At 45.7% G+C, this 24,486-nt stretch overlaps 1 protein-coding gene across 3 annotated transcripts in view; it reads left to right on the plus strand.

The window, feature by feature from the left end:
* The window catches only part of LOC149330884 (uncharacterized), a 41,522-nt gene extending 20,280 nt beyond the window's left edge, over window positions 1–21,242 (plus strand). The window contains exons 6-12 of one of the 3 annotated variants that reach the window (XM_089561596.1): window positions 1,347–1,443; window positions 4,827–4,945; window positions 7,322–8,006; window positions 13,776–14,180; window positions 15,088–17,246; window positions 19,636–19,711; window positions 20,851–21,242. In XM_089561596.1, the coding sequence (XP_089417722.1) occupies window positions 1,347–1,443; window positions 4,827–4,945; window positions 7,322–8,006; window positions 13,776–14,180; window positions 15,088–17,246; window positions 19,636–19,711; window positions 20,851–20,954 (3,645 nt within the window). In that variant the 3' untranslated portion in view covers window positions 20,955–21,242. The remainder of the gene's footprint in view (window positions 1–1,346; window positions 1,444–4,826; window positions 4,946–7,321; window positions 8,007–13,775; window positions 14,181–15,087; window positions 17,247–19,635; window positions 19,712–20,850) is intronic. The other 2 variants (XM_089561597.1, XM_089561598.1) reach the window with 2 other exon arrangements.
* Window positions 21,243–24,486: the final 3,244 nt, after the last annotated feature.

Here is a 24,486-nt window from a genome sequence, read left to right on the forward strand (position 1 = left end):
TTGTGATACGGAAGAAAAGGAGGCTAAAAATGCAGTTTTCACTGACTTGAATTTCAATAATTGCTGCGCGTTGTAGAATAAGCTGTTCAAAACACCGTCACATCATAGGGCTTCTCTAAGTTTTGCTTGTTTGCAACACACAGAAATAGGGGATGTCATCGTCACATGTGTTAAATACTTGCTTGACATGGTAGTAGGTCATGTATAATTTTGGTAAAAACAAAACACACCCGTTTGTTGCTGCCTGTGTAAACTAGCAAGCATTCAAGCTTTTTCTTGAATTTCCTTGTTCCAAAAACTTTTGCGGGTGCCTATATATAGGTAAAAAGTCGTCACTGAAGCCAGTGGCAGCATAGAAGAAAGTAACGTCCTTTTTTTTTTTTTCACTGCAATGTTGATTAGTGTGAGAGTGGGTTGCATAATTGTTTAGATACTATGTAATCTTATTGAAAATGAAGGCAAAGTCAACCACGCCTTGGTGGGATCCAAACCATGACTGCCACGTAGTACGTGCAGTACGATGGTTGATCTTAAATTTAACCATTGTGGGTGTGGAAAGGGAGCAGTCGCATGGTAGAAAAATCAGCCCACTGCCTAGAAACTATACATATGTAAAGCTTTTAGAAAACACACTATGTCCTAGCCACGTGAAACCAACTGAGGGCTGTTTAGAGGTGCATGACCTAATGTTTTTTTCGTTCTTCAAAGGTAATTAATTGACTTAAGGAACAAAGTGTCTGTGGTAATATTGTAGATCGCTTTGAAAAACAGCTGACTGAAATGTTTTCACCTAGGTACCATTTATGTAAAGTAGTTTTTTTACTGGCCTTAAAGCATAGCTTGCACAATAAAAAATGTTTCCACAAGACAACGGTGCCATTTCAACGCTCCAAGATGTGTCTTAGAAAACAAAGTCTGTTTTTCTTTTTTCTAAAGTGCTGTCTCTGGTGAGCCTTTGCATGTACAATGGGGCAGAGATATGAGCCAGCAGGTGGTCATGTGACAGCTTTCTTTTAAGGCCAATACAAATAAAACTACATAAATTGTACCTTGAAGGAAACAGCGCTGCTAATGGTTTTTCGGTACAATCTACAACTTTTCCATTGACACTTTGTTCCTCAAGTCAATAATTGAAAGGTTAGGTAATTAGGTGTAACTTATTAACTTTGAAGAACGAAAAAAAGTACTGCAGACTAGGCCATGCAACTGTGAACCCCAGTTGGCTTCAGTGGGCTAGGACACTTTGTCTTTTTTAAAAGCTTAGTTCCATTTAGCTGGGACACCTGGTATATATTCAGTAATGGCCTCCATCCAGAAACTAACGGGCTCTTGCCGTACTCCCACAGGCTACGCCATCTCACGAACGGCCATGGGCTGAGGTTGAGAAACAGTCGCAGACTGGAACCCAAAAATTCCATCGTACAATTGTGTCCGCAGTCAAAGGTAAGTTACCTAGCTTGGGCTTGGGCTGTCTCTGTCGAGCACTTTTTGAGCACGTGTTTGCAAACCATTGCTGAGATTTGCTAAGCATACGGGTAGTACAGAGTTGTGCATTGCATTGTGTGCACAAGAAAGGTTTTAGAACAGGTCGCTTCGCAGATAGCAGTTGTATGAGGAAACTTGTTTTAGTGACTTAGTAAAAAAGCGTAAGAAACACCAAGAAAGCAGTGCTAGGTGTCCCTAAAACATTGTAACAAATTGCAAGCTTAAATGAAGGTTGCGATAAAAGTTGGAAGACAGAACACAGTACAGGGAGCACAAAACTTGCTTTAAATAACTGTGCTGCTGGAGTTTGTTAGAAGTGTGTAATTGTTAACCTTTCACTGCTTTTCCTCCTGTGTGAGTAAAAATAAAATTTGATCCAACCATTGTACTAAATTATATGTACCTCACCTGAAAGATAGATATAGATAGAGCTTTACACGGAGGCTTCATTTAAGTTGCAGATCTTTGACTTACAATAACTGCATTGTACACTTGCCATGACCCAAGTGTACTGTTTGCATCTGGCTTATATCCGCATGAAAATAAGTTTCCTGCACAAAGGTTTTTGAAGTTGGTAGCAGCATTTTGTGTGATGTCACATGCCACATCTAAATCCTGTTTTAACTTAATGAGCACCTCCTTTTTCTTTTCTCTAGCCTCCAAGTAAAGCACACATCCTTGCATAATCTATTCTTACTCACTCGTTGACAAAAGCTTTGCTTCTGTCGTGCCTTTAGTTTGTGAAATCTAGCCAGCTTTGCTATGATGAGATCACTCTGGACTCTTGGACTGTACTGCAACTTCACTCTTAATTGATAAAGAAAATGGCCATGCTTATAAACTATACTACGAGTTTGTTTGGGCTGTAGGTATGGAATGCAGGCGCTGATGCTACACTTTGTGCAATGCATATGATAAATTGTAATTCATTGTTGCATGCATTTTCTCTTTGGTAATTCATTGTTGCATGCATTTTCTCTTTGTTGTGACCCTTAGGGTTGCAGTTAATGTCGCTGAAGCAGGCTGCGACTTTTCTGCCTGTGTGTCAGCAGAGAAGACCAGCACGGCCGAATCTAAGACCGGCAGAGACAAACCCTTCTGCCTTTGTAATAGTTTGTCGGCTCTGCTATATCATTTCCGGCTAGGGCATGCGTCCTGAGTTCTCCGGGAAAAGTATTAGTCCTCGTGTATTTTTGGATAGTGTACTTTATCATTTTTATAGCCTGGCGTATAAGAGAAGCTGGACCATGTGATGGGATCATAATTGTATGTTCTCATGATTATGTAGGGCTTTATGGTGCCTAAGAGCTTATGCACTAGTAGAACGGGTTTAACCTGTCTTCGTGTCCATAGTTTTAAAGGGAATTCTATTATCCATTTGCACAACTTGGGGGTCTCCTTTTGTACTCAGATATTTCTTCTGATAAATGGCTTCAAGCTTCGTGTTTAGTCCAAAGTTCTTGGGGGAAACCCCCAGAGGTGGAGTAGATTCGAAACAAAGGAGTAATTACAAACATCCACCCAATTGCACCAGTGTGGCTATAAAGAAGAGCTATACAGCTTCCGCAGGAAGCGTGTTTTTGAAGAAAAATTTGACCTGGTCCAGGGATCAAGTCTGAGACCTGTCCGTGCTGTTTATTTATTTATTTTACCCTCAGGGCAAAGCATTACAGAGGGGAGTGGGTAATACATAACACTGAAAATACAAACAACAGCAGAGAAGAATAAATTGTCAAAACATGGATAAGTTAGAATAAGTGATAAACACAATATATCATTCAACAGAAGCGGTAACAGCAGTCCGAAACAATACAGGGTCAGGAATTGTGGCGACTGAAGAAGGAAGGTGGTTCCAGTCATATGACGTGTGAGGAATAAAAGAATCCTTGAATGTTTTAGTTTTGCATGTAGAAATGCCTACCTTATGTATGTGATCTGTGCGGCGTGAAATGTATGAAGGGGGAAGAAGTAACTCGCAGCGAATGGACTCATGATGAAATACTTTGTGAAAAAGACACAAGCGTGCAATTTTGCGTCGTGATGCAAGTGAAGTTAGGCCCAATGTAGTTTTCATAGCCGTTACGCTTGACGTACGCCGGAAGTCAGAGAGAATAAAGCGCGCTGATTTGTGTTGTACCATTTCCAGTTGGTCGATCAAACTCTTAACACCAGGGTCCCAGACTGATGACGCATATTCTAGTTGTGAACGTACGAGTGTGGTATAGAGTAGAAGTTTGATATTAGTTGACGCTGCGTGAGAGTTACGTCTCAGATATCCCAGCATGCGATTAGCTTTGTTAGTGATGTGCTCAATGTACGCGTGCCAGCTAAGGTTAGACGTAATATGAATTCGAGGTACTTATATTTTTTAACTGAATCAAGTAGCACACCATTAAGAGTATATACGGGAAGATCACTATTAACACGAGAAATGCGCATAAGTTTGCACTTTTCAGCATTCAAAGTCATATTCCAAGTTTTGCACCATGTTGAGATAGTGTTAAGGTCAGATTGAATCATGTGCTTGTCGTTATCATTCGTTATTTCCCGAAAGAGGACGCACTGAAGCTAACTGGAACAGCTAGTAGTCGGCAGGCCCAGTTTAAGTTGATCACCAGCTTGAAGTGGGAACGGTGTTAGTACAGTCCGTGAAAGTTGTATAGCTTTTCTTTGTAGTTGTATGGCTGTGTTCTGGGTGAGTGCTAATGAGTAATTACTCTTTTATTTGAAGCTTCTTTATTCAACTAAGCCTAGCCCTGACCTCTAAGTCGCATGTAGCTGCTGATGAGGAATGCAGCACCATTGCATGCGGTATCATGAGTGGCCTTAATCTTCCAGGTTGGCATAGTTGGGCACAGATGGGGTTAGAGCAGTCAGCAATGCCCTGTTCCACGGTGACTGCACCAGGGGCAGTGTGTAGAACTGTGAAGAGTGTGGCAGTATGGTTACTGGGTCTACTCACTGTGCCCTCGTTCTCTCAGACAAGAGAGGGATCCCCGTATTGCATTGCCGTTGTAATGCCTCGTTCGGAGGAATGGAGGAATTCAGTTTCTTCATTTGGGTGGTGGTCATCACCAGATTTTAGCTGCACGTGTTAATGACTCCTCTTTCCCCCTTTTATCTTCGTGTTTGTGGACTGGTGTGGTACTACCCTTGCACCAATTCGCAATTTGCTCAGATGGGATAAATTGCCATAATTATGGCTGCCTTAATCCTATAAGTGGTGCTGCATTTTTTTTTCCCCCGAGCAGCTTTGCAGTGGTTGCACGTAACTTTGTCGAGTTGTCGCGAGGCACTGCTCACCGACTCCTATGCCATGGTTGTCTTCTGTTGTCCCGCAGGTGTCCAGTTTCTAGTCGGAATCTCCGGCTATTACTGCAAGCTCTGCAAAGTGATGAGTGGAGACTCTGCCATGGCTCGCAATCACCTGCACAGTATTGAGCACAATCAGAATTACACGGTATGTGGGCAGCGCCCATTTGCATGTGTGCGTTATTGTTAAGAGTACAGTTGGCTGCCGTGTAGGGGAAATGGATTCTAACGAAGGTTGTAGTAAAGGATACGGATGAAACAAGAGCAACTAAATGAGGGAATCAAAGGGCAGGGTGGAGGCCAGCCTGTCTTGTGTGCATGTTTGGTGTCCTGATTTCATTGCTATGGCTTTATCTGTATCATGCGATGAACCAGTTAGCCCAAACTGAAGTTTTGATTTTGTAATGGAGGATTTCCATGGGGTTACGCTGACATCCAAATGGATTGCCTTGCAGATGGATTGGTGGAGTTGAGCGTTAGCTTTCTGTAACCTAGCCTTCTCTCAGTTTAAAGTTATACATGTTGATTTAACATCAGTGCCATTTGCCCTGCTAATGCCGAGGCTGCTTTAAATTTGCAAGCTCCGCTAGCTTTTTTTTTGTGAGGAATAAAATAGCCCTAGTTTTGTTCATGTTGCTTTGTGACTCATCAGTAAAAGTTCAAATGTGAAGCCTCATGTACAGCCCTGTACACTGAAGACTAGATGCGAATTTGATTCGGAAAGTTGATAATTGCCCTTTGTCGTAAGTTGTGCGTCCTCAGCCTTCCAAAACTCTTGAAGGTGAGAGGCACTCCAATCTTCCCCGCTCCCAAAGTTAGGACTTCTACAGGCACAACATGGTCTCGCGGCTACAGTTGAACTTCGTTATAACGAAGTTGGAGGGGCCCGGCGATTGCTTTGTTATAGCTGTAGCTTCGTTATATCCCGTGTTGAGCGAGCTTCCAAGGGGAACAGTCATTCCTTCGTTATAACCATTATTTCGCTATAAACCATTTCGTTATAACGAAGTTCGACTGTATTATCAATGCAAGGAGGTGTGGCATGTTGCCAGGGCTCATTTTTATTTAAATTTTATTTAAATGCAAAGGCATATTGAACCACCGGCCTCAGGAATTTTGTGCTCACTTTGAAGCTATTGGCACGTGACTCACACCAGATGTTAGAGGTAGTTTGCCATACTCAAGTGGCTGATGAATATGTGATCACAAATTCTATCTGGTTGTGTAGTGTGTTGATAATACTGTCAACACAGTAGTGAATAAGTTGTCGACAGTTCGTAAATGAGTGATATGGTCAATGCAAGTCATTCATAGTCTGTACATAATAGATTATTGCACAGTGGACAGCTAGTTGCGATTATTCATTGTTAATTGTGTGCCTAAGTGATAGTTCTTGGTAGTCAGTAGCGCCATCGGCGTTCCTTTTCTAGTCCTGAAGACAAGACATGGGTTGTCAAGTGAGCCCTACATTAGTGATGCGCTCGCAGATGCTCCCGCATTTTTTCATCCTTCCTTTTTTATTCTTCATTTGCCAGAACTAAGTAGCTTGCTCCCAAGTAGCGCGGGTAATAGGTGAGGTGCGTTTCCAGATTCAGCGCAGAGGCTCGTGGGAAAGTCGTCTGCTACTGCTTCTTCCGGTTCCAAATTTCTCCCCCTGCTCGCTTGCTTCACGGCAGTCGCTGTGTTAATTCACTTCTTACACTAATTTATTTTCACTGCAACACCACTAATTGTATTGCATCATAGCAAGACCAACTAGACGTCGACTCTGTTCTGCTTTGTAGCATGTTTTCGCATGAAGTACAACCAAAATAGTGCAAACGGTCGGATGCTGTCTATGCGTATGCAGTGCGATGTGTTGAGACGCGCTGTGTGCACGGTTGCATGTATGGATAGTCTGCTAGCCCACTGGCAGCTTTTACATGCTTTGAGGCAAATACATCAATCGTTTGCAAAACTGTGCAAGCTCAGCCTTCGTTGCCTTCGCGGTGCAGCAAAAAAAAACTAATATATAATGACCAACGCGTTAAAATAGTTCAACCGCGCATATAGCCGACTGCCGTGCATACGCAGAACAGCCAGTCTACGCTGGCAATGTTATAACCGCGAGAAAACACTCGTACCTTTCGTAATTGTCATTTTCTGCGCTCAGGACACACTCATACACAGCACACACTGATCTTACGGTGATGCTGTGCAATACAGAATGTCACAGCACAAATAGATTAGCGAATAAATGATGCTCAAATGCAGGGCAGTGCGTGGAAGCAATTTGGAACCGGAAGTAGCTGGCAGACGATTTTTCTACAGTTGTTTACATTCACTTCGGAAACGCACCTCACCTATTGGCCCAGTATTGGAAATGGACGGCGTCACTCTGGTCCTTTGTAAGACCGGCGTTTACCAATACATTTCCAATATTGGGCCAATAACGTGGGCTAATTTGTTTTGCTGTGAGAGCAGAAGTAAGCCAGACTGTTAGGTTCTGCCATGCCACATCTCGAGCCATTCTTGCCTCTTGCAGAAATACATACTGCTCAACCCGTTCTATGAGCGGCGCTGGAAGATGGAGAAGGACATTGCCATTGGGGCCGCCATTAAGGAGGAGAAGGAGAAGAAGAAGCAGGAGAAGGAAAAGCAGGAGAGGGAGAAGCTGGACCGGGACACGTCCAGGTCTCGCTCTCGCTCGCACTCCCCGGCGGCAGCGTCCGTGTTCGAGCACAGCTTCTCGTCGAAGCGCTCAAAGTCCAGCCGCAAGGAAGAGCAGGAAAAGATCCGGCGGAAGAACGAGGAACTGCTCAAGGCGGAGCGCGAGAACAGCCGCTCGGTCAAGGAGCTGGATGACTCGGAGGTGAGTCCGAAGAAAGGTGGGGCCAAGTCGGCATCGCCTCCGCCGTCGAGGGCAAACACTGGCGGCAGCGGCATCAAGCTGAAGCTCCTCAAGGGCCAGAAGCCGCAGAAACAGGCACCCAAGCAAACTCCAGTTGTGATCATCGGCAAGGCGCCCTGTTTCCGGCCGTCCTTTCTCTCCGGCAAATCCAAAGTCGGAGCGGCTACGACAACAGCAAAGCCGGAAGAGAGCAAGCCGTACGGCCCGGCGCTGCCTCCAAACTTGGCTTTGGCTACGGCTGCAGACCTTGTGGAGGAAGCCAAGAAAAATGAAGCAGGCATGGAGATTCCGCTTCCCAGCTCTGCTTCAGAAAAGCCGGGTCAGTTTCAGCTCGACAAGTCATTCACTAAGGTCTTTTTCTGATTGCATTTTTACAGCCCCTTCCTTTTGTTAAGCAAGGAACATCCTCTGCACTTAATCTTTAATTTTTGTTTCGTTAAAGAAGCAAGCCGTCTGTGCAGCTCTGGTTCATCTCACATCAACTGTATTTCTTGCCTTCAAGCGGTGTAGGAATAAAAACTGCTGAATCATATGTAAAGTAAAGTATATGGTGCCTGGTTTTTGTCTTTTCGCCTGTACTCAGCTGTCCGGCCTCTTTCCCTGCATATGGCCTACGCAATCCACCGACACATGGGAAACTACTACACGAGACAGTGTTGCTGCAAGTCGTCAGTTTGCAAGCTGTGAAGAATATCGCTTCGAGTTGAATACGATTCACTCCGAAGTCTTCTCTGTGTGGAGCTTTTCTTTCATGTTGTTCTCTCTTAGTTCTTTTTTTTTGTTTTGCCACTGTCACCTGAGGTCGTTGACAGATGGGGCCATGATCTAAAAGCCTATTAATATTAAACCTGCGCGGCCATGACTGACTTGTCCCGTTTGCTACATTTTGACGTTTTAACATATTAGATTTCCGTTGCCATTGAAACCACAGGGCACTGGTAATGGGGTAGTTACAATTTTTATTGCTGGAATCGCAATGAGTTCAAGTAGTTGACCGAGGCTGTATTGCAGCCGAGCTTTTTAAACGCTAGAGGAACTTGTTAGGCTATTCTGACGCATACTTGTATGACAACAGCCATCCTGTCTACGTAAACACTTCTAGGTTTCTTAATCAGGTGTGCCAAGTCCATAGTTGTAATGCATGCCAACTTTTTATTTATTTGCTACGGGCTGTTAATGCAAGTATTCAGGGAAGTTCTTCACTGCTACGCCCTGTAAGCTTGTCAGGCATGTTCCCTTATGCTGTGCATTGAACTCAGCCCAGTACTTGGGCCAACCATTGATTTGCTGGTGCCACTGCACATACAAACACATGTGCACGTTTCCTTGCGACCCATGCAAGGAACGGGTGTTCACGGCTCTGAAAAGGTGGTCCCCAAATCGTTGCTTAGCGGGCTGCCGTTGCAAACTATTAGTGTCTCTCTTATTGAAGGAGTATCGACACCAAGATATTTTGCTGGTGTTTCCCTTTTCTAATGCGTAAGACGTTAGTGCAGATGTATCATGGTATTTGCCTAAGACTGGTATCTAACTTATAATTGAATTTCTTCTCTTGTGCTGTTTCAGTGTTAATTTTAACAGCCGAACAATAGCTGCGACATCATAGTTTAGTATAGGTCACGTGAGGTGTAAAAAGACAGTGATGTGCCCACTGCTTCTTAGTTGGATGTCTTTCCAGCTCTTGAAGAAGCTGGCTTTCGGTGTTGTATTGAACTAAAGCATCTAAGCAGCAATTATATCTTGCTATCTGTGCCTTGCGTAACCTATGCGGAACTTTCTTGTCACAGCCTTCGTTCAACTGTTGAAACTGAAAACAGTATGTGAGGAGGAATTCAATTTTAAATTGTTTACGAGTCAGAGGTGAATACCATGTGGTGATCCGTCAGTAGACACTATTACAAAAATGAAATCATGGAACCAGAATTTGATGTCTCTATTCCTTGAAGAGCTGCACTTGTTTCGGAGAAACAAACCCACACGAGTAGTGACATCCACGGAGAAACACGGCGAAAGTACAGACAGACAACCGTTGTTTGATTGCGTAGGCTGTGTGCAGCCTCGAAATGGGCCATGTCGGGCACACTTGCAAATCAAGTCGAGCAGTTGAGAGTTATGGCAAAAAGTCAAAAACATGGCAGTGACCCAAAAGAAACCTCGTAGCTGCCATTGCTTTTAGCAATGACCTTTGCCCTGCCATGGGAGGACGTTACTATCCAGGGAGAAAGTTTGTAAAATTTCTTGGGCCTTGCCATTTACCGGCATCTACTTCTTTGTCGACAGGAAGCTTACAGGTGTTGGTACCTGGTAACTCTGATTACTTCAGGATGGAGATGCCTGTGTGTGCAATGTTCTCGTGTGAAATGAACAGACCTGATGTGCATTTGTGGCGGGCGTGGATCATTTCCTTCCCAAACCCGAACGTTGTGTTCTGTAGTTTACTCGTGGCAGTACACTAGAGGCATGCAGCGCTTGTAAGGCGGTGAGGGAAACACAGTGGAACACTGGAGGATAAAAGGTCACATTTTTGGGAGTTGGCTGAAGGAATTACCCTAGCACATTGACCCTTTTGTCACCTGCCATCAGCTTTGTCAAGGTGAGCCTCAATTCTTAAACTGCATGGATTGCATCATTTGGCCAGAGAAGCAGTGAGGAGTGCCGACATTAGTGCATCTTGCCACCAGAGAGATCCAGTCCCAAGCCCTGCATCATCTCTGAGTGACTTGATTTGATCCGAGCTGCTTTTAGCATCTAGAGATACCCACCGCAGTTGATTTGTGGCTCTGGTGTTGAAGTGCTAAGGCCTAGGTCATGGGATCAAATCTCAGCTACTGCGGCCACATTATGGTGGAGGATGTGAAAATGCCAGTGTGCTGTGCGTTGCCGGCACACATTAACTCCAGGTGATCAAGATTAATTGGGAGCCTTCCAGTATGGCATCTCTCATAGTCCATGTGCAGCATTGGGACATGAAACCCCATGTACCATGCCGTATCATACCAACGTCTAGAGATGGTTTAGTTGATGCAAAGCCTGGAAAATATTTCAAGGACTTCATTTATGGTGCATGACTCTAAGGGGATGTTGCAGGGAATAACAAAGGACATTTCCAAGGTTACTTTTTTGGTTGTTGGGCAGTCTTGAGACTATACTGCTCAGAGGTGTCAAGTAATCTGCTCACAGAATGTGGTCGTACCTTTTTGTCAAGACAACTACTGGAGTTGTTTGGAAGAGGGAGAATGTAATTGTAATCGTCATTCAACTGTTCACACTTCTACAGGCTTGAAGTTGTAAATATGTGTATTAGGGGATCATCAGTTTTGATTTTTTAGTCAGTAGTTTTGGTGATGAGCATGTAAAGTGCATGCAGCTTTAAGTGTCGATAATTTTTATATACAAGGAGCCATTTGTAATCATAGGAGTTATGTCCATCTGGGGTGACCTTTAAATGAGGTTTAGTGTACATTTAAAACAGACTTAGTTATACTTGTGAGTGTTGAAGTAGCCAGGATCAGAGTCCAGTGCACTGTTGGTGCAATGAGGGTCTATGCTCCAAACAGGATTATGAAATGCAGTGTATTCATCTGTGAGGTTGAGTGATGTTGAAATTAGAAAAATTTTCCTTTGATCATTTTTCTTTTGATTGCACAGCTTGCCATTTGATCAGGCAGCAAACGTATTCATAAACACGCTGTACAGAGCTCTGAATGATTACTTTTTAGGTGACCGGCATCGTGGTTTCTGAATTCAGGTGTAGTCATGCTCTTGAATAACACCATCTGCCGGGCTAGTTGGTTGCGATCCATATGTATCAGCAGCGCGAACACAACACAGGAAGAAGAAGGAGAAGATAGTACAGAGCGCTGAACTTCCAACTTTTATTTGAGCAAAAACTGAACCCTCAATTATATACACACACCAGGTAAAAGCCCACCAGGGGGGGTAATCAAGGCGCGCGATTGAACGGGAAGTTCAGCGCTCCGTACTATCTTCTCCTCCTTCCTGTTTTGTGTTCGTGCTGCTGATACATATGTAGTCATGATCGTGGCTTGTATTCATGGTTTGCCATCAGAATATTATGTAATACACCTGTGGAAGTGCTTGACACAACTCGGTGCACATTGAAGAACCCCAGGTGGTCGAAATTTCCGGAGCCCTCCACTACGGCGTCCCTCATAGCCTTAGTCGCTTTGGGACGTTAAACCCCATAAACCAAACCAAACCAACTGACAGAAAAATTTTTTGCGCTGTTCTAAATCACCCACAGTGCAAAAAGAGGCTGTCTTGATTACCTGCTTTCCGTAGCCCCCCCCCCCTTCTAGCTGTAACTGGTTTCAAGACAAGTGTTGGCCAGCCAGGCTAATGTTTGCTGAGCATGGCTCACAGGTGCTTTCAGATGAGGGCTGACCTTTTGAAAAGCAGATTCATAGCACTCATTCAGCAACTGGCAGTAAAGTTTATTACGGCAGATGGTTAGCAACTTAGGCTTTAACCAGTGATTTGGTTTTGAATGCCTGCGCATCTCTGCATTCACTCTCATTATAGCCGAAGCTTTTCTGTCATCTTTCGCCGTTCATGCCACATTTATGGCGTCATAGTTGCTAGGAACACCTGCTTGGCACATCTGCATGGCTTTTTAAAATCTTAGCGTACTGAAGAAAAGGTCATCCTTGGCTATACCGGACCACAGCAGTCACTCCAACGGCTGCACTAAACAGAGTAGCTTTTAGATGGCAGTCTGTATCTGCACTAATTGACAGCCTTAATTGGAGGCAATGGTGATCTAATGTCCACAAAATACAGTGGGCTGGTGTCGGTTTCTTTTGCCTTCTTTGAGGTGGGGTCGAATAAGGCTTAGTAGGGCAAACAGCTTAATGGGACAAGACTGCAGTTTAGATCAGAGTGTCCTTCTTTTCTTAACGTGGGAGTTGGACTGGTTTGGTGGCAGATTTTTAACTTCCATCCTCTGTTTTCTTAGATATTGTTTCTCTGTTTGTTTTGAGGTATCTCTTTATAGCTGCAATTGCATTTGTCTCAGTCACGAAAAAATGGCTGAATTGGAGGTTGTTCCTGCCAAACTGGTCTTCAACATGGGGCACTTACTGGAGGTTGAGTTGGCCATCGTGAGCAAAATTTATCAATTAGCCTACTTGCTAGCTTTAATAAGACATGAATAGCAACTTACAAGCTTCTGCTTATATTCTTTATTAATCAAACGCATACTTTCTTTTTTCCGAGGGCAAACCGATTAAGAGAGGCCCAGCAGCTAGCTTAAATCATGAACCTTGGAGCTCTCGCTCACTACCCCTTCGGTTGTCAGTTGGCACTTTTCAGTTTTACAGTGTTCGTTCTATTTAGTCCTAGACTTCGAACTGCTTTCAGGCAAGGGAGAATTTGTCAAAATGTCGGATAAAGCAGAATTTTTTGTCCAGGCTTGTATATTTTAGTTCAGTTTTTCGTTTATTTGCTGATTACCTCGTAGCCTGCTCCTGGAAAAGCATCAGAGCGGAATAATTAGACTGTGAAGTAAAACAAGCATTTGTGTCCATTTATTTACAGGAATTCGGTTTAAGGGAGCAATGCTTCTAAATTTTGCTATCCTTGCTGTTCTTACTAGCTAAAAGGTAACATTCACACAAACGTTTCTGTGTGTACATCATATTCTAGCTACTTGAAAATCCAGCCAAATTATCTGTTATGTAATGAATGCCACTAATTCTTCTTCATTCACCTTGCTTTTGATATTCACCAGTCAAGGGGAGGCTACTGTTCCATGCTTCTAAAACAGGACTGGTGTCGTAACACAATACATGCACATATTTGGTTGGTTTATGTCATCTAATTATCGAGATCAGCTTCGTTTATGTAGTTAGCCCTTACTTATATTGAGGACTGCTGCTCATATGCAGATTTCTTTCGGCAGCAGCCATTGGTGCTAGTCTTTCTATTCCCAGTCCTCTGCAGAATTGAAAAGAACAAGTAAAAAAGAAATGGAAAAACAGTGTCGTCACACCTTTGTAGAGTGTGGATTATAGGCAGACTGGAGCAGTTGGTAGATTGGGACTTAGTCCGTCTTGCTTTGCAACCCCAGGCCTGTTGCCAACGCCGGTAACCAGCGTTGCCCCAACGGTACCAACTCCGGCACCACCAGTGTCTGCCGCACCGGTGCCTCGGAGGCAGGCGCTCAAATCTGGTGTCGTCACCAAGACGCCGTTGCTGCCCTTGCCGGGGACGAACATGTCCGAAGAGGACATGGACCTTAAGCTGCTCGGCATCGAGCGCGACGACATCCAGCCGATCGCTCCGGTGAAGCCACCGCCGGCGTTCGGTGCGGCGCCACCGCCCGTGACACCATCTGTACAGTTGCCCAACCTGTCGGTGCCCCCACCCATGTTTCCGGTCCCACCACCCAAACGCACCCTGTTACCACCACCCCAGTACCTTGCCACTGTGCCACCGCCAACCATGGCTCCGCTGAACGTACCTCCGCCTACAGGTGAGCATCTGTTTCCAGTGACTCAGTGCATTGTTTTTGCAGGCTGCCATGCTATCACATCACACACATGCTTCGCTTTTATTATCTCTGCACAGTCTGTAGTGTTGAATCAAAAGTTGTTCAGGCAGGCTGCTAGTAGTAACAATCGCTGCTGCACTTTGCACCATCTGCTGATAGATAAGAATTTTGAAGGCGTATCTTTTACCAGAGTCCTCTGTTGTAGCCAGGCCTCCCCGAGATCTCATGTTTGCCATCCTCTTGAAATGACGTCGTCACACAGTTAGGACGCGCAGCCCATTAAACCCTTTGATCATGACCCTAACACCCCCTCCTACTAAGCATACATGACCCCCTTAACCACTGATACTAAGTTGTGTCTCATACACACCTTCAACTCATCCTTCCCCTGCCTGCTGTACAGAAATGATTGTAATGCATTGAGCAGAGTAGACTGGCAGCTTAGGTGTGCATTGTAAGTGTTAAGCACGCATTACAGAGACACATACAAGCATTGGGCACCGGTCACTTTTGCCTCAGCTGTAGCCAGAAGTGACACAGGGCGGGAAGTGCAGCTGCAACAACACAGAGTGGGTTGCTGCAGTGCCCAAACTATCATTTGTGCTTTGTTTTCATCACGTCGGGAAGTGTGTGGCTCTACGGTGTGCACCACGGCCACGTGTGGGTGTGTGCATATTTTGATGCCCAAGCATTGACAAACCGTGTCAGCCATTTGCTTCTGGAGAGGGATGATACAAAGCACACGAGGCATCAACGGGTTAACCGGTCGAAGTTTTAACGCAGTCTGCCGCTGGAGTGTTTTGCATGGACCGTGTAACGCCCTAACGTCCTCTTGCGCTCTGTAGCTCCTTGCAGCGGCCTAATGCGATGCCTCTGAAACTCATTTCAGCTTCCTTGCATGCAAGGCCTCATTTAATAACCCATGGCAGACCTTTTGTGGGAAATGCTGGCTACGTCAGGCCCAACAACAAAAGAGTTACATGTAACACAGTGGTGCCCCTGCAAGTGTTGCGGCTGCCCCCTCCACCGCCACCCGCCGAGCCGGAGCCATCAGCGCTGCCAACGTCATCACCGGCAACAATGGCGAGACGCGTACCTGTTCAGAAAATCACCGGTGTCGCCGTCAAGAGTGCCGCGGCTCCAATCAGCGCAACTCCCGTGAAGCCCATGCAAGGTTCTGTGGTCTCTCTTGGTTCAGGTGATGGGAAGCATGTGACCAGTGCAACTGTTGAGGGACCCGCGAAGTCGAGTGAAGCTGGTGGAGGTGACGCCGAGTCTGTGGCCACCACGAATGATGTGGAACCCACGAAGGTGGTCACCGCTGGAGAAGTGAAACCGGAAGCAGAAGACGCGAAAGCTGCTGTTTCAGGTACTGCGCCGGACAGCGTGGACCGAACTAATGTGGCACCAAGTGGGGCGGCAGAAACAACCGATTCGTCAGAACCAGCTGCAGAGAAGCCTTGTAAGCTTAGCAAGCCGGCAATGCCGAAGGAGCCTGCAGCCGATTCCGATGCACCCACCCCTGCCACATACGACAGTGATGATAAGCTGAAGTGTGCCACAAGTGCTGGAGATGAGGCTGAAGTGACATTAACCTCTCACCTTGCCTCCGAGGTTCCCACAAATCAAGATGGCAGTAAAGCCTCTATCGAAGCAGAGGCTTCCCGTACAGTGGCTGAAACAGCCACAGCCAGCTCCGCTACCGACAATACCTCAGAGCCAGTTCAGGAAATGCAGGATTTGGGTAGTGGGGAAGCTAGCTATGCACTGAGTACACAAGTAACGGTTGAACCAGAAGCGAGTGCTTCTAGCTTTGTTCCGCCGATACAGGAAACACTTCCGCCGTTAGATGCACATTTTGAAAGCAACAGAAACAGCGAGCTAGCTGAAGATAGCGGCCGAAATTTCCTAGAAGCTACGGAGGCAGCCGATGAGGGGCAGGGTAGCAGGGAACCATCCAGGAATCAGGCAGATATTGCAGTTGCAAAGGCAGAGCAGGAGAGCACAGGTGCTCAGTTGCAAGATGAAATTGTCTCCGCCGAAAGCGAAAGTGTTGGTCCACAGCGGGAAAGGTCTTCAGTGAGTGAGGATGTAGCTGGTGACACCGCTTTGAGTGATAGGATTGTCGGTGAAGAGCTGAGCCATGTTGAGAGTGGAGCAGAGGATTCCAGTAGGATTTCATGTGGCATGCTAGGTGAAGTGTCGGGAACCCTGAATAATCAGGTTGTTGAGTCTTCAACTGCTGTTGTTGACGATGCTGGTGGAAACGATGTCCCAGCTGGAATGGAGGCCAGTTACGATAACAGTGGAGATACTATTATGGAAAAAGACAAAGCGCTTTCAGAAGAAAGCTTGCCGCTTGCCACTGAAGCAGAACTACTGAGCGTTGTAGATGAATGTTCTGAGGAATACCCGTCCACAGCCATGAATGAAGAAGTCGGTTTTGAGGCAGAGGAACCTGCTGTGGAGGGTGCTCCTTTTGCACGGACGCCAGTCGAAAGCACCGAGAGATTAGTTCCAGAAGATGAAATTGCCTTTACCGCGGAATACACGCCAGCACGTTCAGGAGATGATGGTGTGGCTCAGTTTATCTCTTGCGAAGGGCAGGCCGATGCTGACTTAGATGAGGCGGAAGTGCTGAACAGTGTGGCCAGGGCAGCAGGGCAGCCGGAGGCGATGACCGATGCAGACGAGAGCTGCATGGAGTTCAGCAATGCTGACGAGACGTTTGGCTGCCAATCTGACGCCGAGGTTCCCTTCATGTCCTTTGATGAGCCATCTACAGATTGTTCTGTGCCCGCGGTGACCACACTGGGCTTAGACAGTCTTCTGGACGACTGCCCCGACTGGAAGGCGGCCATTTTGGGCGCCACTGACGACCTCGACGACACTATGCCGGGGGAGAGCCTCTTTAACAGCACCTCTGTTGCAGCGGAGTCGCTGGCGACGAGCGCAGTGGCGGCAACCCGAGAGAGCGCAGAAGCTGAAGATGGCGGCCTTGGCAAAGGAGGCCAGCAGCCGGAAACCGGGCTGCTCCAATCAGAGCTGGTGAGTCCTCACGGGCTAGCATGTACCTCTGTGCCTGCTGTTGCCTATGCTTTCTTCTGCTAGTGACCCTTGTGGAGAGCTGACCGTAGGCTATAAAGTTCTGTTTTCAGTTCTTTCTCTTCACATACTTGACAATTGAGGAAGTGCATACGAAATGGCAATCTATCCATGTCCCAGTATGTGTTGTTGCTCAGGCCACCCTCTTTTTTCTGTTTTAGAAAGGGGGCAGATAAGACATGGCTTCCAGTGACACTAGCATCCTACATGGCGCTAGTAAAATACATACATGACATGGAAAAGCCGCCACGGTGGCTCAGTGGTTATGGTGCTCGGCTGCTGACCTGTAAGATGCGGTTTTGATGTTTGCAGCAGTCCAGTTTTGATGGAGGGGAAATTCTAGAGGCCCTTGTACTGTGCGTTGTGCACGTCGAAGATCCCCAGGTGGCTGAAATTTTTTGACTGAGCACACTACCCATGTGAAGACTGTGTAGCCCGTTCATTTCGAGACCAGGATTCACTGCATTTTGTTTGCTAGAATGCTGCAAATTGAATGAGTCTAAGTAGGGGAGGGAACAGTCTGCGCTCGTCGTTAACCATATTGACTGCATAAAATGCAGCTTTTTTAAAAAACATCAAGGTAGTCCCTGTATGGTGCTGTGATTCCTCTGAAACATATTTTTTGAAAATCTGGTAACCTTTTGAAAAACTGCTTTTTAATTATTTAGGTAACAGTATTAGTACGCAGTGCTTTGTTTCCATTGTGCTTTTTAGGCTTGCTACTTGAGGTGACTAGTCATTAGTTTGTTGTGCCTGTTCTGCTGTGACATTGATGCTTGCTGGCTTATAGACAGCTGCTGGTATTGGTAGGTAGCCACGGCTGCAGTTCTCTTGTTCGGCTTCTGCCTTTGGTGTCATGTACCAAGTTTCCCAAGGGTTCTTTTTTATGGTTCTCAGAGAGTCGTCACCCTTGGCAGTGTTGTTTTAGCATTGGTGATGCTAGCAGTGACTAAGGCTTAGAGGATGGCTTGCTGTGCTCTCTGAAAGAAAGTGACTGCTTGCACATGCAACTGCGCAAATTTTTGTTTTCCTAATGAAATGCCCACTTTGCAAGAATCCATTTGTGAAAGGAACAAAAGCATTCAGTTGAATGGCCCTTTGAATCAAACAGCTTCAATTTGCAGCCTTAATCAGCATCATAACAGCTTTAATTTACAGCCTTAATCAGCGTCATGAGCCTGCCGTACCCACGATGTGGTGACGCTGATGGTCATCTCTTTGCCTGCTTAGCAGATGTGCTGCAGATGGGTTAAATCCCGTCTTGTGCTTCTGACAATTGCCTGATAGCTTTGCAGCTGCTGTTTGTTCTGCCTGTTTGTACGAATGAACTTGTTGCCGTCTTTCTTTCCCTTTTAAATGTCAGCAGTGCTCTCCCATACACCCAAAGTGTTCTGGCAGCAATTGCGTAACTTTCGCTTCTCTTTCAGCAAATTTTGAACAACTTGCTTCAAGATTCACTCATGCTGGGCGACTCATTGTGGCGCGTCTTGTCGAAGGTCCCACACCTACGTGGCCGGATATGTCAATTTGGCGTTACTGTAGCGGTTACACTTGTAGCCGCGGTTGTATCGCTTAGCAAGTGGAGGCCGTATTTTAGCCTTAGGCGTGCGACAAGGAGCTTAGCTGTCTGGCAGTAGCCCGCACAGTTGTTCAGCATTAGAAGAAAGCGGCAGACGGCGACGTGGCATGGTGGTCTGAACTGAGAGACGTGTTGGGAGACGCTTTTTGTGCGAAGCACACCACTGGATGTCGGATGTTTTAAGACTGCAGTTGCCATCAGAGCAGTGGTGGTGAATTTGCGAAGTAGCTGTTTCGCACTAAACCCGATATGTCTCGGTGTGATGGCCCAGCGTAAGTACCCTCTTTATAGTCACTTGCCTGTTTCCAAGATATTTAATGTTGTGTTTAACTCATGCTGGCACCCTGGCTAAAAGAACCTCGAGAAGTTTTCTTCTTTCTGTCCTCTTGGAATGAAGTAAACTTGAACTACTTTTACCTTGAACTGACAGTCTCTCTCTCAAAAAAAGCTACAAATAAAAAAAAAACATACAGAAAGCTAACGTGTATCAAGCAAGCTTCACACGAGCTTGCTTCTTTGTAAGCTTGTGGATTAGCTGGTTGTCGCTGTGCCATTACTAGTGAGTAGGGTGTCAAGTTTGCGTTCCCTTAGGCAGGTGTGCCCATTGCTCCTTTTGTATTGCAGTGATCTGTCCATAATCTGCTGTCTTTGTAGCTGCCTGAGGTTTTCGACAGTGCTAAAAGTTGTATGTGTTTGCTGTCTTTCTTCCGTCCCATGTCCCTGCGAAACCGTTTGGGACGATCAAATCAACAGGGTGAAGCGCCACTCGAAGATGCGTCACTTGTTGGTGCCGAGCCAGTGCTTGATGACGCCAGAGAAGGCTTGGAAGGTGCGAATTCATAGTGCTTTATCCGTACAGTGCATGACAGTACAGGCTGTGCTGTGTGTTTGTAGAGCTGTTATGTATTACAACACAGCCAATTTGAACAAACTTCAGTCCTTTCTGGAATTGTGTGTGTTTGCACCTGTTGTCTTGCTTTTTGCTTGACACCTTGTAACTCAGGCCTGCAAAGGAATATATGCATTTTCCCATGTCTCTTGTAACTGCAAATTGTGAAGAAGCTTTTGGTGCCTTCATTAGATTCAGACTCAAAAAATGTCGACAGCGATGTCTGTGGTCGTGAAGGCAATTTTGAAGAGTTTAGAAACGCTAAAATAAAATTATTGGTTAGCTAAGTGTTGTGTTGCACTAGCATCTTTGTGAGGCATCATTATGGCACAGAATGCGGTTTACTGTAGCCAACGACTATGCTACCTATAGGTTTTTAGATCGATGTGTTGTGTGCTCTGTCAGCATACTCACTGGTAGCTTCTGCAACTGATGGTCCAAGACTATCCTTGATTGAGAAGCCAGCATCCAACCAGAATGTAAGACATAAGTGTTCATCAGTTCTACTGCCCATAAATATACAACTATGCACGCTATCATTTGATCTGTGTTTAGCTGCACTTATTCTCCTCACATACACGCTGGTCATAAGCATACTTGTGAGAATTTTAGAAACTAAATCTGATTACACTTAGTGAAATTTGGCATTAAAAATTTAATTCAGCTAGGCATCAAGACTTAGTGTAAGGCTCGGCCATACAAAATAATAATGAGTAGAAATAACTGTGTTGGCGTTTTCTCTTTTTCTGCCAAATTTGCAGGTGCGTGCCAAGCACGCTTGATCCTGAATGTAATTATTGTCTACAAATGATTGTAAACACCAATAATAATACTCCCCAGTGTTGGTACCTTCTCAAATGAAATGGCAATATAGTGAATTCTGGCTGCAGAGACTAGCAGGGAATGTTGCATAGGATAATGTGTTGTTTTTACTTGTTTATATATAATTTTTACATCTTTCCCTGTCTCAAGTTCAGAATTATACTCTGGAGTGAGGTTTTGAATGAACACTAATTAATCGTGGATAATGCACTGCATATGTTTAACATGTGTTGTTTCTTGTAAAATGAAAATCGCAGATGAATGCACCCCAGACGGAGACTTCGCGGTGGTGGACGAATGCTCGGACGACGTGGCGCTTAATGAAGACGACGATGGCATGGTTGTCATGGATCAAGCATGATTGGGGACAGACATTATTGACTGTTCTTTGTTGCTATTTTTGCATGGTCTATCCTCTATTTTTTTTTTTTAGAGTGTGCCTTACATACATTTGTTGTGTCAGCCAATTCAGTGCACATGGTGTCCTTGTTTCAAATTTCTGTGCTGGTAAAATGAATTGAGCAGTGCTCTCCACATTGTGGTTGCTATGTATTGCTGTAGCACTGTACATCTACCAGGCCCCTCTTATGATTCTCTTCTGTAAGTAACATGTTCATGTATTCAATAAAGGCACATTCTACCCACACAACCGCATGAAGTCCCCGTATAAGAAACCCTTAGTAACGTATACAAGACATTGTACATGGAAGACCACTCACTTGTAGAGGAAAGAACATCGAACTATTTCAAATGAAATATATACAGGATATCATTAGCAGACAGAATTCAACATGAAGACGCCATGATATACAAGTTTTGCTCAAGGAAAGGTTGTGAGCGTAAGTTCTATTGCTATGTGCCTTCTCCTGTGACTAGTAATAATTCATGCGAATTAATATCGCATCCTAAAGAGTGCCTTGCTCAGCCCTTCTTTTTTTTCTTGGCTTTTGGGGCAGAATTGTGTGCAAGCAAACCTTATCAAAGAGGTACGGTGTCACCAGGTGGGTTTTGAAGAAAAGCATTGGCACCTCCATCACCGGGGAAGTGCAGCAGAAATTCTCTTCGACGACCCTTGGAGTGAAGTGTCAACACCTTTGGATAATCATCTCTCCTGGATCATCATGCTCTGTGGTGGTCGTTGCAGAAGTCTAATAGCTCAGTTTATTTAACAGCTCAAATTTTTTTTAAAGTGGTGCATTTTCAAGTGTTGTGCTTTCATCCCAGAGCAATAAGTACTGTAACTAATCTGTTATTGTTGCTTTTGCCCTTGGACATGGTTCTTCTAATTTTTGCGTGAGGTTGTAATGAAAGTTCTGTAGTTTCAGTGTTCTACATTCCGAGCCTTGTCATTAGTGTATAACTAGCAAATCTAAGGGCATGCTTCATTTAATCTAGGAAGTGTACCATGCCAGATTATATAGTTCGTTTAAAAGAATGGCTGGTTTTATTGTGCATAGTCAGTGTAAGCATGGGATGCCCTGCAAACACTAAGCTAATCCTACCATCCTTGATTTTCTCTCTGCACACTGCAGACTAACAGGTAGTGGAATGATTCTTGCATCAAACATTGATTTGTTGCATTTTTCAGTGTATGCATTTCCGAACTTGCATGAGTTCTTAAAGACAGTTTTGAATTTCTTAGCAAATTCTTTTTTCATGTCACTGACTCGTATGTCTGACTTTTCTTGTTGAAGAAGGACGCCTGGGATATTTTTCTGTTGTGCCTGAATTCAATGGAGGAAAGGTTCAGTTCACCACTGAAGAGGAAGTCTGCAGGCTTCTGCCCTTTCGCGACAAACTTGGCAAGCAGGAAGGGACGAAACTTTGCAGACTGTTTGGAGAACAAACATTATTACATATCACACTGTTACAGTGGGATGCAAATTACTTATAGGGTCTGCTGTGAGGGGTGTGTTGTAATTTGTTCCGTGGTGGCATTGACGCTCCGCACGTGAAGTTGGGCATCCCGCATTGATCTCCACGACATGCAGCAAGCCGCCGAAAATGATCCTGCGCTGTCTTATGCAGTGTTGGTTTTACCTGTACGTTCTGAAGGGATGTTTTCGCCAACATTTGTGCAGTGCACTTGAAGACTGCAGTGGCGCTGTCTCGCTTGTTTATTTACAATTACCGAACAAAGGCACATTCGTTGCTGGTGTTCAAACACTGGGCGAGCCGTGATTTGCGAGTAGCAGTTGGCCTGACGAGTAGTAGTAGTTTTTAAAAATAGGTGGGAAGAATGGATAGCTATTGGCCGTGGAAACGGCCGCATATTGCTCGGGCGCCTGATAAGCAGCAGAAGTTTACTAGGTAGAAGGGGAGGGGGGGGGGGTGGAACTAAAGGGGAGGAGATAGCAAGAAACTAGCGCAGAAGGTTATATTTTGAAATATGTGCATTAATGGCATGCATAAAGCGCGCACACACAAAAGATAAAAACTTGCGTAGATAAAGGTTTCATGCAGCGCGCGAACGAGTTCACTGCGCAAGTACACACGACGCGCATGTTGTATGCTATCGCATTTTACCTCGCGCGCGGCTCTTCACTACCAACCCACGTGGGCTGCCGGACTGCTTTTTGCACACCCATGGGTAGTGTACGTAAAGCCCCTCAAACCTGCCGCCCCGCAGTCACCCTTCCGCCTTTCTTCTCCCCCACTCTTGGGGTGGCCGCCCTGCGCCTCCCCAGGCATGCGTTGGACGCCATTTTTGATGCATTAATAGACGTTTCTGCATCAAAACGAGAGGAGGAAGCGGAGGACGGGAGGGGAGTTGTTGCTCTTTAACTATACGCGGAACGCCGTGTCACTGCGTGGCCACCAGTTGTGAAGTAGGCGGGATGTGACGCCTGTCTCCGCTGTGAATGCGCACGAGCTAAGGCTGCTCGCTCGCCGTGTTCCCTGTCGCGGGTACGCATACTCCCGCGTGCCCACAGGAGCATCATGATATCGTCCGGGACGAGTTCCAGCGCCCTGTGAGCCAATAGCAATTCATGACGCGGCAGGGCGAAGGCGGCACAATGTAGGAACAGGTGCATCAGTGTTTCGTCGCCAGTCCCAGTCGTATCTGGGGGGGAGGAGAAGAAGAACTATTAGGCCAGCGGCTCCCCAGTCTCTGACAAACGCCTCAGTTCTGGGATGTTAATGTAAATTAGGCACAGTGGGGCTAGGCCAAGGAGGTTTTCTTTAACCTCCTTGGGCTAAGCTGGTTGGTTTCGTATCCAGTCGTAAGGCAGTTCGTTTCAGTAACCTAAACCAATCATGTTCCCACTTAAGTCATTGACAGCCCCGCCGCGGTGGCATAGTGGTTACGGCGCTCGGCTGCTAGCCCGAAAGACGCGGGTTCGATCCCGGTCGCGGCGGCCGAATTTCGATGGAGGCGAAATTTTAGAGGCCCGTGTACTGTGCGATGTCAGTGCACGTTAAAGAACCCCAGGTGGTCGGAATTTCCGGAGCCCTTCACTACGGCGTCCCTCATAGCGTGAGTCGCTTTGGGACGTTAAACCCTAATAAACCAAACCAACCAAGTCATTGACATCTGCGCACATTTTTTAGTGCAATCGATCACTTCTCGCGTGCGAGTAAGCGCTTGTGTTGTTTGGTCTTCGTTGTCCTGAGTGCGCTATTTTTTCACGACACCTTTGAACATTGAGAAATAAGACACTGGTGAGCAGAGCGAGGGATTTTGTCTGCAAGAAGCGACCTTTCTCACGCTCAGCGTTTCTGTCGTGGCGCTCGGACTGCGAACTCCGGCTGCCTCCATCCAGTCACGTGACTGGGCCAAGGCGACTCGCGATTGCGGGATCAGCTGATACTCGGTATCAGCGTGTGTGTCCTTGTCTTTGGTACCATTTTTAATAGATTCTCATAGTGACTGACAAGCTGCGAGATTTATT

This window comes from Amblyomma mixtum, chromosome 9 (assembly GCF_055824585.1).
Source record: "Amblyomma mixtum isolate Tamu chromosome 9, ASM5582458v1, whole genome shotgun sequence".
In the NCBI taxonomy this organism is placed as follows: domain Eukaryota; kingdom Metazoa; phylum Arthropoda; class Arachnida; order Ixodida; family Ixodidae; genus Amblyomma; species Amblyomma mixtum.